The sequence below is a fragment of the Oncorhynchus nerka genome, linkage group LG24 (genome assembly GCF_034236695.1).
Source record: "Oncorhynchus nerka isolate Pitt River linkage group LG24, Oner_Uvic_2.0, whole genome shotgun sequence".
Taxonomy (NCBI): Eukaryota; Metazoa; Chordata; class Actinopteri; order Salmoniformes; family Salmonidae; genus Oncorhynchus; species Oncorhynchus nerka.
Window position 1 is genome coordinate 34,913,104 of NC_088419.1, and position 17,591 is coordinate 34,930,694.

General features: G+C 46.0%; 1 protein-coding gene across 1 annotated transcript in view; it reads right to left on the minus strand.

Annotated features, from left to right (window-relative positions):
- Positions 1–17,591, minus strand: part of ches1 (checkpoint suppressor 1) — a 49,853-nt gene that overhangs the window by 21,062 nt on the left and 11,200 nt on the right. The window contains exon 2 of the mRNA XM_065008841.1: positions 9,573–10,139. Coding sequence (XP_064864913.1) covers positions 9,573–10,121 — 549 coding nt within the window. The 5' untranslated portion in view covers positions 10,122–10,139. The remainder of the gene's footprint in view (positions 1–9,572; positions 10,140–17,591) is intronic.

Below are 17,591 nucleotides of genomic sequence, written 5' to 3' on the forward strand. Positions count from 1 at the left end.
ATGGGCCAATCAGAGCTCCACAGCCCTCGGTTCGATGGGCCAATCAGAGCGCAGAACTCGCCTAGGCAACAGGCAACAGCAGGGGGTGGAGAGGAGGTGCTGAACTATGTCAGTGTTGGCAGATTAGGATTAACGTTACCACTAAACATTTGATCTGGGATCAGTTTCTTGTTTTTGAAAACTCATGGCTATGGTTAGTATTTGGGGAGGGTAAACCGATCCCACAGCACATCCTGCCATGGGTCCCAGAGTAACGTCTAACCTGAGAGGTGTAGTGGTGGTGGAGTGTTGTTGGCAAAGAAAGTGACCCCAAGTCTTGTTAATGGGAGTTATTATTTTTTGTAAGCTAATGAGGTCCAACCTACAGTATGCAGTAACATCCCCCCCCCCAAAAAAAGTGTTTTGCAGCTGCACCCTTGTCTCTCCTCTCCCTCTCCTCCCTTCACCCCCTCCAACTCCTCTCCCAGAACATGCATTGGTGCCAGTCTCTAAACCACACTGGAGGTTTCTTGCACAGCTCCATTAGGTGGAACTGGTTTATCCTCATTCACCCACACAACACCAGATCAGCGTCTCAAATGGCACTCTATTCCCTATACCCTACATAGTGCACTAGACCTATGGGCCCTGGTGAAAAGTAGTGCACTATATAGGGAATAGGATTCAATTTGGGATGCAACACCAGGCCTGTTTCTCCTGCAGGTGTGTGTCAGCCACTGTAGCAGGGAATTAGGCTTTAGACCCAGGACAAGTGAGGCTGGAGGGACTGGTTACTGGTGTCAGCTACACTAAGCCAAAAGTATGTGGACACCTCCTCGTCGAACATCTCATTCCAAAATCATGGGCATTAATATGGTGTTGGTCCTCCCTTTGCTGCTGTAACAGCCTCCACTCTTCTGGGAAGGCTTTCCAATAGATGTTGGAACATTGCTGCGGGGACTTGCTTCAATTCAACCACAAGAGCATTAGTGAGGTCGAGCACTGATGTTGGGCGATTAGGCCTGGCTCGCAGTTGGCGTTCCAATTCATCCCAAAGGTGTTCAACGGGGTTGAGGTCAAGGCTCTGTGCAGGCCAGTCAAATTCTTCCACACCAATCTCAACAAACCATTTCTGTATGGACCTCACTTTGTGCACGGGGGGGATTGTCATGCTGAAACAGGAAAGGGCCTTCCCCAAACTTTTGCCACAAAGTTGGAGGCACAGAATCGTCTAGAATGTAATTGTATGCTGTAGTAATTAAGATTCCCCTTCACTGGAACTAAGGGGCCTAGGCAGCACCATGAAAAACTGCCCCAGACCATTATTCCTCCTCCACCAAACGTTACAGTAGGGACTATGCATTCAGGCATGTAGTGTTCTCCTGGTATCCATCAAACCCAGATTTGTCCATCAGACTGACAGATGGTGAAGCGTGATTCATCACTTCAGAGAACGCGTTTCCACTGCTCTAGAGTCCAATGACAGTGAGCTTTACACCACTCCAGCTGACGCTTGGAATTTTGCGTGGTGATCTTAGGCCTGTGTGCAGCTGCTTGGCCATGGAAACCCATTTCATGAAGCTCCCGACAACCAGTTCTTGAGCAGACGTTGCTTCCAGAGGCAGCTTGGAACTCGGTAGTAAGTGTTGCAACCGAGGACAGGCGATTTTTACGTGCTTCATCAGTCCCGTTCTGTGAGCTTGTGTGGCCTACCACTTCATGGCTGAGCCGTTGTTGCTCTTAAACGTTTCCACTTCACAATAACAGCACTTACCATTGGCCCAGGGAAGCTCTAACAGGGCATACATTTGACAAACTGACTTGTTGGAAAGCTGGCATCCTATGACGGTGCCACATTCAAAGTCACTGAGCTCTTCAGTAAGGCCATTCTACTGCCAATGTTTGTCTATGGAGATTGCATGGCAGTGTGCTCGATTTTATACACCGGTCAGCAATGAAATAACTGGCTGAAATAACCAAATCCCCTAATTTGAAGGGCTGTCCACATCCTTTTGGCCATGTAGTGTATGTTCTTAGCATGGCTACATGTACTTCAGAAGCACTGAGGTATGGAAATAACCCTGCTGTTAACAGGGAATGGCTAGAATTTCGGTGACTGATTTATTCACGATTGGTTTACAGTGGAGGAGATGGCCCTTCGTGCCAGCACTCGCAATGGGGATGAGTGAGAGATGTATCTGGATATATAGCTGCGTTTACCAGCAGAGACGAGTCCCACTAGCTTACATTGAGTGTTTATCTCTCTCTGACGTCGCTCAACTAAAAACAACAGTGCCTAGGCTATTTCAATTTGGGTTGGCTGGTGACCACTATTCTTTCCCCCCCTGACTTGGTGTCTTGGAAAGATCCTTGTTCCTAGAAGAACCAGCTGCATGTGTGCTCAGTGTTCTGTGCCGACACTACGACCCAACCCAACCTGGTTCCACGCCACTGCCCATCTGTGTTTATAAAGTGTTCTGGGAAGGCTGCCGGAAACCCTGAAGTCACATGGCTCCAGGAGGTAGAAGTTGACCTTAACAACAGATCTAGGATCAGATAAATAGAAACCCAATGCTAGCTTTAACCCTTAGGGAAAGAAACTAAAAATATCTGAGCTGGTTACACAGACATCACCGATGACTTGACATGGACCAAAACCATCACCACTCTTGTCAAAATGGTGCAACACGGTCTCTACTTCCTAAGGCGGCTTAGGAAACACGGCACGGCACGTCTCCAAGTACTACTTCTGCACCATGGAGAGTATTCTGACTAGTCACATCACGGCCTGATACGGCAATTGCTCCATCCACAACCACAAGGCCCTCCGCCGGGGGTTGAAGAAGGCTCAGTACATCACTGGGACTGTGCTCCCACCCATCTAGAATATCTACTGGAAACGGTGGCAGAGGAAGGCCAACAGCATTGTCAAGGACCCCACACGCTCCAGCCACGAGCTGCTTACTCCCTCACCGTTGGGCAGATGGTATCGGAGCATGACGTCTGATCCCAATAGACTCAGAGACAGTTTCTATCTACAAGCAATCAGACTGCTGAACACTTGAACTGGACTGACCATCTGCACCGACTCTCTGCACACAAACACACACACACACGCTACACACACATCACAACGGCTGCTACCAGAATCGTATTTACTATTGCTAATACTGCACAATTTAAACACTTGCCTGGAGTGCCTGGACACAGCCCTTAGCCGTGGTATATTGGTAATATACCACAAACCCCCGAGGTGCCTTATTGCTATTATAAACTGGTTACCAATGTAATTAGAGCAGTAACAACAAATGTTTTGTCATACCCATGGTTTACGATCAGATATATCACGGCTGTCAGCCAAATCAGCATTCAGGGCTTAAACCACCCAGTTTAGAACAAAACTTCAACCTTGAAACATATGTCTTAATAGACACTATTAACAGAAAAAGACAGAAATACACTGATTGTAAAGAGTACACACAGAGTGGTGTAGGCTAAAGAGCTGCATTCCCGAGGGCATCCCACGGGACCTGTGGCCAGGCTGAGAGCATTTTTCATGCTGCGGTCAGGAGCGGGCGGTCAGACAGACAATTTTGGAATGAAAATATGTTTTAGCCCCGCAGATGATTGAGAACGGTCGTCTTTCTGTCTTGTACGTGTTCTCGTGTTAAAGCACCTGTTGTTAGCAATATTCACAAACTCGAATAGCCTAATTCTTGCTGATTTACGTTCAGTGGCCTACCTTCCCTCTCTTTCTTGAGGCGTGCAAGATCAAATACGCCTATATGTGTGATCTCAAAACGGCTCTGAGACCTGGGCTGCTACACCTACAATAACGGGACTGCAGTCGGATTCGGGACCACTTCATGCGGGAGCGGGTTGGTGTCAGACAAGAAGTCAGCAGGAGGGGGCGCGGTACGAAAAGCGGCAGGAGGTGGCGCGGTACGAAAAGCAGCAGGAGGTGGCGCGGTACGAAAAGCAGCAGGAGGTGGCGCGGTACGAAAAGCAGCAGGAGGGGGCGCGGTACGAAAAGCAGCAGGAGGTGGCGCGGTACGAAAAGCAGCAGGAGGGGGCGCGGTACGAAAAGCGGCAGGAGGGGGCGCGGTACGAGAAGCAGCAGGAGGGGGCGCGGTACGAAAAGCAGCAGGAGGGGGCGCGGTACGAAAAGCAGCAGGAGGTGGCGCGGTACGAAAAGCAGCAGGAGGTGGCGCGGTACGAAAAGCAGCAGGAGGGGGCGCGGTACGAAAAGCAGCAGGAGGTGGCGCGGTACGAAAAGCAGCAGGAGGTGGCGCGGTACGAAAAGCAGCAGGAGGGGAGCGGCACGGCAGCAGGAGGGGGCGCGGTGAAAAGCGGCAGGAGGGGCGCGGTGCGAAAAGCGGCAGGAGGTGGCGCGGTACGAAAAGCGGCAGGAGGTGGCGCGGTACGAAAAGCAGCAGGAGGGGGCGCGGTGCGAAAAGCGGCAGGAGGTGGCGCGGTACGAAAAGCAGCAGGAGGTGGCGCGGTATGAAAAGCAGCAGGAGGGGGCGCGGTACGAAAAGCAGCAGGAGGGGTGCGGTACGAAAAGCAGCAGGAGGGGGCGCGGTACGAAAAGCAGCAGGAGGGGGAACGGTGCGAAAAGCAGCAGGAGGGGGCGTGGTACGAAAAGCAGCAGGATGATGAAAATCGGTCCCACAACAGACCTCTAGTCCAGGCCAACCCAGTCTGTCAACGAGAGAAAGAGAGAGAAAGAGAGAGACAGACAGACAGACAGACAGACAGGAAGACAGACTGGAAGACAGAGAGAAACAGAGGAGTTGTATGCTCCACACATCTGTTTCCTCTGTTACATAAACTGTACTCTGTAGTCTGGGACCCACTAGGAAAAGAAGGCAGAGAGGAGAGAGAGACGGGTGGGAGGGGGGGTGTTAAATGGTCCTGCTGTTACTGACCCTAATACTGTATACCTCTTCAACCAACCACATACCAGGGATCCGGGTGTTGCCATGGTTCTAAGATGCATCATAGTATAATGGCAGACAAGGTTATATTAGAGAACTCTTTGTTCCAAATACATTGAAGAGTCATTGAAAACATAGGATCTGTTTTTCTTCATCTGCTGTGACCAACCCTAAACTCTTAGTAAAGAAGGATGTAGAACCTAAAAGGGTTCTTCAGCTGTCCCCATACACTCTAAAAAGCAGAGGTTCCTGGAGTGTCCTTCAGGGGTTCTTAAATTGAAACTGTGGGGGAACCCCTATAAGTTCTTTAAAGAACCCCTTTTAATGGATCCTCAAAGAACCTTTTGGGGTTCATTTTGAACTACCCCCTCCCCTCCCCTCCCCTATTACTATTATTAATATTAATACTAATATGCATAACAATAACAACAATAACACAGTATTTTAGTTCTCAGGGTTTATTATGATTTTAGTGGCAAAGCAGAATAAAGAAATCTAAATATGAGGTAAACTCCCAGCAGAGCCCCAAGTCCAATGGCGTGTTGATGTTAACGTGTTGATGTTCTCCGTATCCAAAGCCAGAATGATTTAGCAGAGCATGGTGATCAAACAGGTTTCCTGTTATATTCATCAGAGGTGTAGGGAGGGTGAAGTCTGTGAATCCCAAAGAATAGTCATTATACAGATGATTAATAAAACATCCACACTACAGTATTCACACCTTGTTTTTTTGTGGGAAATGGGAATGAAAACAACGGTTTTGATAATGGTTTTCATACACATACCATGTCCATAATGTAGAGGCCTATGGGATATTCATTGGAGAGGTAAGAGAGGAATATGGTAAATGTGATCTGCATAATAACATACCAACACCTATTGACATACCTTTGTATGCCTCCTCATCTTCATACCTGCAGACACAGACACAAAGGTGAGCAGTTTAGTCATCTGCACTCAATACAGCCAGGCTTCAAAATATTCTTACCTCTTTGTTGATTGATATCCATTGACTTGTGTCCATTTTCTGTTTTTGAAAGATTGGCACAAATATGAAACGATAGATGGTATCATCATTAAACAATAGAAATGTAGATCATACAAAGGACAAACCTTACCTTAAATTGAAGCGATCTTTACGTTTTTCAGTGAAGTGCCTGCACCTATATGTTTCAGTTGGGCAGTTAGGTTCCTGCAAGAACCCCCACCAACTAAGGAGGTTCCTCGATGCACCCCACCTCCTATTGGGTTCTTGGAAGAACCTACTGGGGGCCACGTTCAGTGCCAAGAACTCTAAGGTTCTTTGAAGAACTTTGAGGATCTTAGAAGAACCCTTGTTGAACCCCACATTTTTAGAGTGCAGGAGAGCCCTATGAAAACCCAGGTTCCAGGTAGAAACCTTTTGAGTTCCGTGTAAGACCCTGAAACACCCCTTTTACCAGAAATCTGTTGCTATGGATCTTGAGTTAGCCTGGTTACCAGTCTGTTTCCACTTTAGCCAACATTGAAAACAGAGATTTAGTTCAAAGTTGTTTCATACACTAGAGGCAAGGTTAGGTTAGATAACTGTCTGATCCCAATACCCTGGGAAAGCGTTGAGAGTATTGCATTGACGAAATCGCTCTTTTTGAACTGCTTCTCATACAGAACTGTTTCTTCATAACCCACTTTTCAGCTTTGATTTCATAACCAATATAAAGACGTGTGTGTGTGTGTTATGAGCACAACACTGTGTCCTGTCATTAAGGCTTCCCATTCACCAATGGAGGAATCCTGTTTGTAAACAACACCATGGAAACCGTGAGACTTGAGCCCTCTGGCTGTCTCGCACAGACACACGCGCACACACACGCGCATACACACACACACACACACACACACACACACACACACACACACACACACACACACACACACACACACACACACACACACACACACAAAGCTAACCCCAGTCAGTAGTCTTGTCGTCTGCCTGAATATGACCCAGAAACACACTCTCTGGAACAAAGTGTCTTGTCATAATAATCTCCACCTCTCTAAATTAATGGAAATATAATTTGGTGCATTTGCAAAAAAAATGCTTTTTTATTCCAAGCCAAGGCCTAGCAAGGACTTAGCCCGTGGACCCAGCAAGGACTTAGCCCGTGGACCCAGCAAGGACTTAGCCCGTGGACCCAGCAAGGACTTAGCCCGTGGACCAACCAAGACTGTTCACTATACTAAACCCCAATCCAATTGGAAGATTTTCCCTCCCCACTAGCTTGATGTTAATGTGGAATATAATGCAATGTAAAAATGCTTACCCGACCCGTACTGCTCAATTCAGAGATAAACAGACAGAGGAAAGCCTGTGACAGAGAAAAGGCATTTAAAAGGGAAAGAAAAACTGGAAAAACAGCTTCTCCTTAGAAAGACAGTAGCTGAATGCAATAGTAACGTTAGTCATTCCTTGAAATTACACACTTGACATCGTTATGATTCCATACAAAGCAGCCTTTTTCTCAGGTAAAATAGCTGTTTTTAAGACGCAGGCACATATTCTTGTGTATACTGAGGTATGCGTCTTTATGTAACGATGTACTTTCTGTTCCTGTAACAGTTGGTAGTGAGTTTGGGCTGAGCGGTTATTTGACAGAATTGAAGAGTTAACTAATTGGCTGTCTTAAACTGTCTGTGTGAGAGGAAAAAAAATGTCCCTGCCAACTGCACCTTTCTGTCCTTGCCATCACACACCCACACTCACACACACACACACACACACACACATTCTTGTACATACCCAAGGGCGGGCACACACACTCAAAGTCAGTATAGCCAAATCAGTTTCCCCGTCGCCACAGCAACAGCATACTTTTATGTCAACTGCAACCTAGTTACTATGGAGATATGTATACAAGGAAAACTCTATGCAGTTGTAGTCAAGGGGCCAGATGACAGAGTAACTTAAGGGCAGACACGCACACACACGCGCACACACGCACACACACACACACACGCACGCACACACACGATACAGTTTGTACATTTTGTCCTTCCACATATCACATTCACTCACAAGGGAAAGGCTGTGGTTCATGTGCTGGGCAAATGTAGTTTAGAGCTCACAAGTTCATTTCACAAAGAATATAATGCACAAGCTAAAGCCTGTATAGTGTACATAATATAAGCCGTATGGGTAATTATACGCCAGAGGGAGCGATAATATATTTTTGGCATCTCGGATTGTTCTGGCAATTCTCACATATGAACTTCATTAGAAGACACATGGTGTCTGGCTACAGGGGTGCTCTGCTCTTGTGCTCTGTAATACGAACTTTCAATTCTTTCTTAGACTTCCCAAGATAATAATAGCCACATGGGGCATTTGAGTAAATAGACCACAAATTTTGTTTTACAGGAAATTCTACCCCTGACATACATTTTCTTTCCCGTATGAGGGCGAAGAAAGAAATGCATCACAGTGAACTGTCCCCTGTAGCCAGACACTTTAATGCAGTCAAACATGATGTGTGCCAACTGAGGTTCCAGGGCTTAGAAGTTGTACAGCCACTTAAATGAGGAAGTGACAGAGAAGAATTTCTATGTCTTACAAACAGAGCCGTAGAGGCTTGAATGAAGAACTTCTGTTTGTTTTCTGCCTTTGAGCAACAGGATCTTTGGTGGAAAACAGTAGGAAATGTATGTAAATAATTTATGTCAATAATGATTGTGAATAATGATTGTGAAAAAAGAAAGCAGCAGTACTCCAACGTGACGTCATCTGTAAATATGGGTGGATGTCTGTTGTTCTCCAAACACTCGGCTGTCGCCGAAACACGTCCCTTAGTTCTGACCTCTGCCGCAGAACAATTCAACCAGCTCTGGAACAGCCTCACGCCAGAATTGGACGTTCAAGCCATGTTCCTCAAACGCCAGCTTTCAAAGTTGCCCCAAACGTCAAATTTGGAAGCGTTGTCACATCATCCTCAGACATGGATGGATGTCGAATAATGACTTTTATCACGGGTGACCTGGCTGAAGAAAGCCAAGCCATTAAAACGTAAATAATAGCTCAGTGACTGTGGGTTATAACCCTTTCTTCCAGTATTTACTTACATTTACCCAGATGATACCTGATATATTTTGACATGAACGTTAATACAACTTTTAGTATTAATTGGTTATGGGAATTATTTTCCTAATAAGTATATAGAGTATATGTAACCAGCTCCTGAAATAGGAGAATGATTAGTGAAATATTTAAGCCTTTAGATGAAACCAGATCAAGATTTAAATCAAAACTGAAAGGCTGTTCCCTCCAGAGAACGCCAAACTTCTGCTTTTTAGTTGGAATTCAGTGAGATGATATTGAAGTATTGATAAAGCAATTCCTTGTACATGTGTAGACAAAATACTGGATATGTTTGACTCTGAGATTGAAATGGCTGTTCTCCTGATAACTGAATTTGAAATGCGTCCAAGCACCTCAAACAAACAAAGAGAAAGAGAGAGAGCGAGAGAAAGAGAGCGAGAGAGTGTGGTGCAGCTGTGTGTGTTGTGTGTGTGTGTGTGTGTGTGTGTGTGTGTGTGTGTGTGTGTGTGTGTGTGTGTGTGTGTGTGTGTGTGTGAGCGTGTGCGTACGTGTGTGTGTGTCTTTGCTAGCCTCCTCCTTACCTGGCTCCTGTCCTTGTCCACCTTCTTGAAACACTTATTAAGCGACAGATTGTGGCGTACCGAGTTCTTCCAACCAGTAGGGGCGCTAGCGAAATACGGGAAATGCTCTAGGATCCAACCATAGATATCTTTCACCGGCAGCCTCTTGGATGGTGCGTCCTCTATTGCCATGAAGATCAGACAGCTGAACGAGTACGGAGGCTTCCGATTGGCTCCCGTGGCCAGGTCGTATTGGGAAGAATCACATGGGTCGGGGGAAGGGGAGGAGGAGGAGGGGGAGTGGGGGGGTAGAGGGTGACCGTCGGGGTCCTGCAGGGGGGAGACGGAGCGGAGCCCCGAGTGAGAGAAGCTGTTGAGAAGGTCTGTGCTCTCGTGGAGCCAGGAGAGGCTGGTGAGCTCCTCGTCCTCGGCCTTGGAGAAGGATGCCGACAGAGACAGGGACAGGTCGGCTGCCTCCGCCTCCCTGTAGAGGGGACTCAGACCCCGGGTGGCTCCCAAACCGCTGCTGGGGCTCTGGGCCTTCTTACTGGGCGGCATGGTGGGTCCCATCCAGCCCTGGACTCTCTCCTGGATGGGGGAGGGGAGAAGAGCACAAGACTGGGTTACTATGAATCAAGTCATGTCTGCAACTCTGATGCTTCTACAGTGGGTTTTGAGACAGTTTTGATGGGATCCTCAGAAATGGTTGCTGTAACAATCACACCAACCATTGGAGATAAGATAAGCTTTAGAATGCATTAGTTAACTGCAGATGAATTGCTAGAACAGTAGCTAAATTGACTGCATAGTAAATGCTTATATCCTGTGTTAGGTAGCGTCATCTGTTGGTAAGATGATCGCAAGATGGAAATGAACACACACATACACACACACACACACACACACACACACACACACACACACACACACACACACACACACACACACACACACACACACACACACACACACACACACACACACACACACACACACACACACACACACACACACACACTAGGATAAGATTAATCCCAGCAGGAGATATGTAGTAGCCAGCTCACCCTGTGTGATCATGCTATGAGCCAAGGAAATCATCCCCCGATCTGACTCTTCTTTCTGGCTGATTGACGGACAGCTGTCAACATCCATCCCCTTTCCCCCCTAGCTATGACAGCTGTCACGTTGCCATGGCTCCCGGCCCCCTCTGAGCCGCTTTCACCACAGAACAACAGCCCTGCATCTCAAATGGCACCCTATTTCCTATATAGTGCACTACTTTTGACCAGGGCCCAATGGGCCCACTATGAAGGGAATAGTAGGTTGTACGGTAGACAATGTATGATTACGGCCACCAAGCACTAGCCTACGGTTTTGACATCTGTCGATATGTTTTCTCTTGCCCTCATAAAAATACGCATTGGACTATAGACTCTATTCTGTAGAGTAGTTTGAAGTATCAAGCTTTATTAGTCGTGTGTAGGGGAAACGCATGGTATACATCGTCCAACGAAATGCTTTCTTGCAGGTTCCTTCTCGGCAACGCAACATACAATACTAAATAGTAAAAAATAAAAAAAAGAATACAAACAAAGTAAATGTCTCAGTAGAATAGATGAGACATTTTAGCATCAGTATAATACAGGAAGGCACGTTTATAGTCCAATATTTACACATGTATTGGGGGGGTATAAATTGAGCAGGAGAATAGGAGTCTGGTAGTCAGTCCAGTCAGAAGGCTTGTAGATAGAAACTGTCTCGGAGCCTGTTAATCATACATTGTATGTGTGCTGTGCATATGGCCGCCGAACAGCCTAAACCGGCTTTCGATTCCAAGCGGCTTTCAGATAGGCAGATGTATCTGATCGTTGGGTTGCTATTTGGATTCGCTCCCGACATTTCTTCATTTCTTCATTTCTGGATTGTGTGTATTGTTTTTGTACAGCTAGCTGCAGTATTACTGCACAGTTGCAGCTAGAAACACACACATTTTACTGCACCTGTGATGACATCCGCAGACGTGTTCGCGACCAATAAAGTTTGATTTGATTGGACCTTTTCTTCCTCCATAAATGTCTGTAGGCTGCATGGACCATGGCAGTCATATATGTGCTTATACGACAACCAAACAGTAGCCTAGAGCAGCTTCATCTGTCATCTAGCTTCCAGTCTGTAGATATCTGTTATCTATAGTTCCTCCTTAACTGACGATATCCCCGGGATATCAACAGCAGCTACCTGATGGAGCCATGTTGCACCAGTACTCACGTTGACCGTAACAAATTGAAATCTCCTCCGAAGCTCGACAATAGATATTCCTACACTTGAAAAGCCTCGAAAATAGAAAGGGGATGAACAAAGAAAGGTAAGCGAGGGGTTGAGATATATGGCGGTGACAGGCTCGTCAAGGTGTGGGTGGCAGCGAGGTGATAGGGAAGGTTATTGGTGTGACATGGTTCCCAGTTGGACGTCGTCGAGGCGTCGGTCGTCGAGGAGAAGGGAACAACGGAACACACAGGGAGCGTTTTCTTGTTACGTTGCCATGACGGCAGGCAAGGCACCAGGCGAGGCAGGGCCATGACACATTACGGCTGACAGTAAAGTCATCTAATTTTACTGTTGCTATGACAACAAACTCCTTCCAGTTAGGGCCTGTGTTATGAGTGTGTGTGCGAGCCGTAGCGAGGCGCAGCGCGGAGCCGTGTATTCATACCCTAGAGTTTTCAGAAATCTCTCCTTGACGCACTTTGAGCTCTAAACAAACTTTTATACAACATTTATACAACCCCCTAATGACTGACTGTTAAAGGACAACGAGAGTTCTTGCTCATGTTCAGACTTGATCGTTGAAGGGAGGGGTACTTCCTACTAGAGGCTTGACAGACTGACAGCGTGTGTGTGTGTGTGTGTGTGTTTTGCATGCTTGTGTGTGTGTGTGTGTGTGTGTGTGTGTGTGTGTGTGTGTGTGTGTGTGTGTGTGTGTGTCTGTACATGTTTAATTAAAATATTTTGTACACGACCCTACGACCTTCGTGACCTTCACACCCACTTTTTTTCCTGAGTCTGATGGATTCCCCCCAGTGAACCACCGGCGCCTCTATTCTCACACACATCAATGTTCAAACCTCTTGACGAGGTCACCGATGTCCATCTTACCGCACAAGATGGCTCCTCTCAAAGCAAGACGAGTGCCAAGTCAACAATACAATCGTAAAGCAGCAAACATTGGTTGGGTGGGAAATTTGCAGACGGTGGAATCATATTTCAAAATCAAATCAAAGTGTGTTGGTCGCATACAGAGTTTAGCAGATGTTATGGCGGGTGCGGCGAAATGCTTATGTTACTACATCCTGACAATGCAGTAAAATGGCAAACAAGTACACAAATAATACAACCTCTAAAAAAGTAATCAAATAAAGAAATCAAGTATCATTGGAACGAATCTAATTAACAACTCCAACAGCCCTGTAACGGTAATCCAAATGCAATCTCTATGCATGTACACCGGATGAATTTACACCAGATATACTAAGAATGATATGTACAGCAGTAGATAGACTAAGAATGATATGTACAACAGTAGATAGACTAAGAATGATATGTACAGCAGTAGATATACTAAGAATGATATGTACAGCATACTAGATATACTAAGAATGATAAGAATACAGCAGTAGATATACTAAGAATGATATGTACAGCAGTAGATAGACTAAGAATGATATGTACAGCAGTAGATAGACTAAGAATGATATGTACAGCAGTAGATATACTAAGAATGATATGTACAGCAGTAGATATACTAAGAATGATATGTACAGCAGTAGATATACTAAGAATGATATGTACAGCAGTAGATATACTAAGAATGATATGTACAGCAGTAGATATACTAAGAATGATATGTACAGCAGTAGATATACTAAGAATGATATGTACAGCAGTAGATATACTAGAGTGAGCTATGTCAAGAATGCAGTATATAAAGACATATGTGGTGTGTATAAACAGTGTAACTAAAATCCAATGTACAACAGTAGGAAATGATAGAATGAGCTATGTCAGGGATACAGTATTTAAATACCGTGTACAAATACAGGTGCCCAGTGGTTTAGTGTCTCTATAACATGGGACAGCAGCGTTGGCTAAGTGTGTCAGTAAGTGTGTTTGTCTGTGAGTTTGAACTGTGTATTTAACCCTTCGCCTCTCTTACAACCCACACCTCTTCTCTATAATGAGTGGCACGAGGACCAAATGTTTACAGGGGTGAAGAGGTTAATGAAATCCTCAGCGAGACACTCTATTAAGGGGGTGACAAAACTGTGCACAGGTCAGTCAGGTTCACATGGTTAATTGTCTCTAATTGAGAATACATTATCAACCAGAGACCTTACAGTCCTTTCAAAGCCTGCAGTGAATTGGCCACTGAAGGGAGAAAAGAATGAATACAAAATCTCATAATGTTAATCCCAAATGGCACCCTTTTACTATAGTGCACTACTATTGACCAGAGCCCTATGGGCCCTGTGATAGAGAGAGAGAGGGAGGGTGAGTAAACAATAACCCCCTATATGTGCGCAACATTGGTGTACAAAAGGTTGTGGTTTTCTCTAGCTGCTTGAGTCGATGAAATCAGTTTCAGTTTCCATTCCTGTGGTCCCTTGACAACAACTAGCAGGGCTCCACAGGGCAAACATGTGAGGCCAGTTAACCAATGGGACAGGATAGTACAGTGTGTGTTGGTGTATATGTGTGTGTGTGTGTGTGTGTGTGTGTGTGTGTGTCTCTGTTGCCTCTCGCCCTGCTACAGAGCCTAGGGAGTTTATTAGACAGAGGTCAGGGTTCATTGTGTTATCCTCCTAAGAGCTGCACAGGATTACACACACACACACACACACACACACACACACACACACACACACACACACACACACACACACACACACACACACACACACACACACACACACACACAGAGACCATAGAGAGACCTAGTTTTTACAGTATCAAAAGACACACAATCAAACACATGACCAGCACTTGAAAAAACAACATGCTGTTTTATTATCATGCCATACAGAATGTAATTAATTGAAGTGCGAATCAGAAGTAGTCACAGACACGTATCAAACAAATGATTAGCTGTCAGCAGTAACAGTGGAAATAAATGAGAAGCCTACGACACGCTACTAAGCCTTCTGTCAATCACCATAATATGACACATCACACAGAAAGGCAGCCTTCACTATGATTCTACAGTCATCACTCCCTCTCTCCCTGAACTCACTAGACTTCTACGCAAACAACCCTAACTCTTCTGGCTGATCTGAGGTCAGTGTAGTGCAGTGAAGGTGACTGGTGAATGTGCAGCCTCCAGCCCCCTTAGGGGAGTACACACACAGACAGCAGAGCAGACTGACTATGACTCTAAGTCTAACGTTGAGCGCTGTGCACTCGCCTCAGGTCAGGCTTAACATTTTTTTTTTTAAAGCCCGAAGGCCCTTTAACTTCTATATTTCAGACTCTCTGTGACGCACCATACAACACACACACACACACACACACACACACACACACACACACACACACACACACACACACACACACACACACACACACACACACACACACACACACACACACACACACACACACACACACACACACTTCTTCTGTTTTGACAGCTCCTGCAGCTCCCTCCTGGCACTCTGTGTTCTTTACACAAGTGTGTGATCAAGTGTCAGTGTATGTTTGATATATGGCCAGCTCAGAAGGTATAGCCTATATGCAAAGGAGCCATTGCACAAATTAAAACAGGAGACTAGATTGAAGATTCATTGGTTTTACTCTAAAAGAGGTGGGCGCAGACAGACAGAGTGAACTGGATGGGTTTTATGTGTGTTTGAAAGCTTTAAAGTGGGAAAGTTGGCTGGTCCTGCACAGAGTAGTGGTTGGCTGGGCCTGCACAGAGTAGTGGTTGTCTGGGCCTGCACAGAGTAGTGGTTGTCTGGGCCTGCACAGAGTAGTGGTTGTCTGGGCCTGCACAGAGTAGTGGTTGGCTGGGCCTGCACAGAGTAGTGGTTGTCTGGGCCTGCACAGTGTAGTGGTTGGCTGGGCCTGCACAGAGTAGTGGTTGTCTGGGCCTGCACAGAGTAGTGGTTGGCTGGGCCTGCACAGAGTAGTGGTTGGCTGGGCCTGCACAGAGTAGTGGTTGGCTGGGCCTGCACAGAGTAGTGGTTGGCTGGTCCTGCACAGAGTAGTGGTTGGCTGGGCCTGCACAGAGTAGTGGTTGGCTGGGCCTGCACAGAGTAGTGGTTGGCTGGGCCTGCACAGAGTAGTGGTTGGCTGGGCCTGCACAGAGTAGTGGTTGTCTGGGCCTGCACAGAGTAGTGGTTGGCTGGGCCTGCACAGAGTAGTGGTTGGCTGGGCCTGCACAGAGTAGTGGTTGCCTGGGCCTGCACAGAGTAGTGGTTGGCTGGGCCTGCACAGAGTAGTGTGCTCTGCATTTAATACACAGTATGCTGTAGGCCTCTCCACCTCTCTCTCGTCTGGCTCCTCCACTTATCTGTAACAAACAACAGCACGGGCCCTCAGCCACTAGCCAACAATTTGTCCACGACACTTAATGTCATGGCAACAACCACTGAAATGGCTGTTACAGAGACCCGCCCACTTTTGGCTTCCTCTGCTCCCCAGCAAGTTTGGTTGAGAAAGTGGATGAGAATCACAACGTGCTTTACCACATAAAGAAGGCTAGAAAAAGAGTTTTGCAGTTAACCAACCTTTCTTTCTCGCACTCCTTCTCCTTCATCTCTCTTTTGTGATTATCGTCGGCTCATCAACCGTACCTACGCCCCCCCTCATGCTATTGTTCACATTTTGCAATGAGGCTGAGAGAAAATATTGGCCTTCTCAAGCTAATTTCCTGCAATACTACACATTTTACTATCATACAGTACCAGTCAAAAGTCTGGACACACATACTCATTCAAGGGTTTTTCTTAGTTTTTACTACGCAGAAAAATAGTGAAGACATCAAACTATGAAAAAAACACATATGGAATGTAGTAACCAAAAAAGTGTTAAACAAATCAAAATACATTTTATATTTGTGATTCTTCAAAGTAGCCACCCTTTGCCTTGATGACAGCTTTGCACACTCTTGGCATTCTCCCAACCAGCTTCTCCTGGAATGCTTTTCCAACAGTCTTGAAGGAGTTCTCACATATACTGAGCACTTGTTGGCTGCTTTTCCTTCACTCTGTTGTTCAACTCATCCCAAACCATCTCAATTGGGTTGTGGTCAGGTGATTGTGGAGGCCAAGTCATCTGATGCAGCACTCCATCACTCTCCTTCTTGGTCAAATAGCCCTTACACATCCTGGAGGTGTGTTGGGTCATTATCCTGTTGATAAACAAACGATAGTCCTTTGAATTCTAAATAAATTATTGACAGTGTCACCAGCAAAGCACCCCCGCACCATCACACCTCCTCCTCCATGCTTCACGGTAGGAACCACACATGCGGAGATCATCCGTTCACCTACTCTGCGTCTCACAAAGACACGGCGGTTGGAACCAAACATCTCAAATTTGGACTTATCAGGCTAAAGGACAGATTTCCACCGGTCTAATGTCCATTGCTCATGTTTCTTGGCCCAATCAAGTCGCTTCTTCTTATTGGTGTCCTTTAGTAGTGGTTTCTTTGCAGCAATTTGACCATGAAGGCCTGATTCACACAGTCTCCTCTGAACAGTTGATGTTGAGATGTGTCCGTTTCTTGAACTCTGTGTCGGGCAACTCTAATGAACTTATCCTCTGCAGCAGAGGTAACTCTGGGTCTTCCTTTCCTGTGGCGATCATCATGAGAGACAGTTTCATCATAGCGCTTGATGGTTTTTGCGACTGCACTCAAAGAAACTTTAAAAGTTATTGAAAATGTCCACATTGACTGACCTTCATGCCTTAAAGTAATGATGGACTGTCATTTTTCTTTGCTTATTTGAGCTGTTCTTACCATAATATGGACTTGGTCCTTTA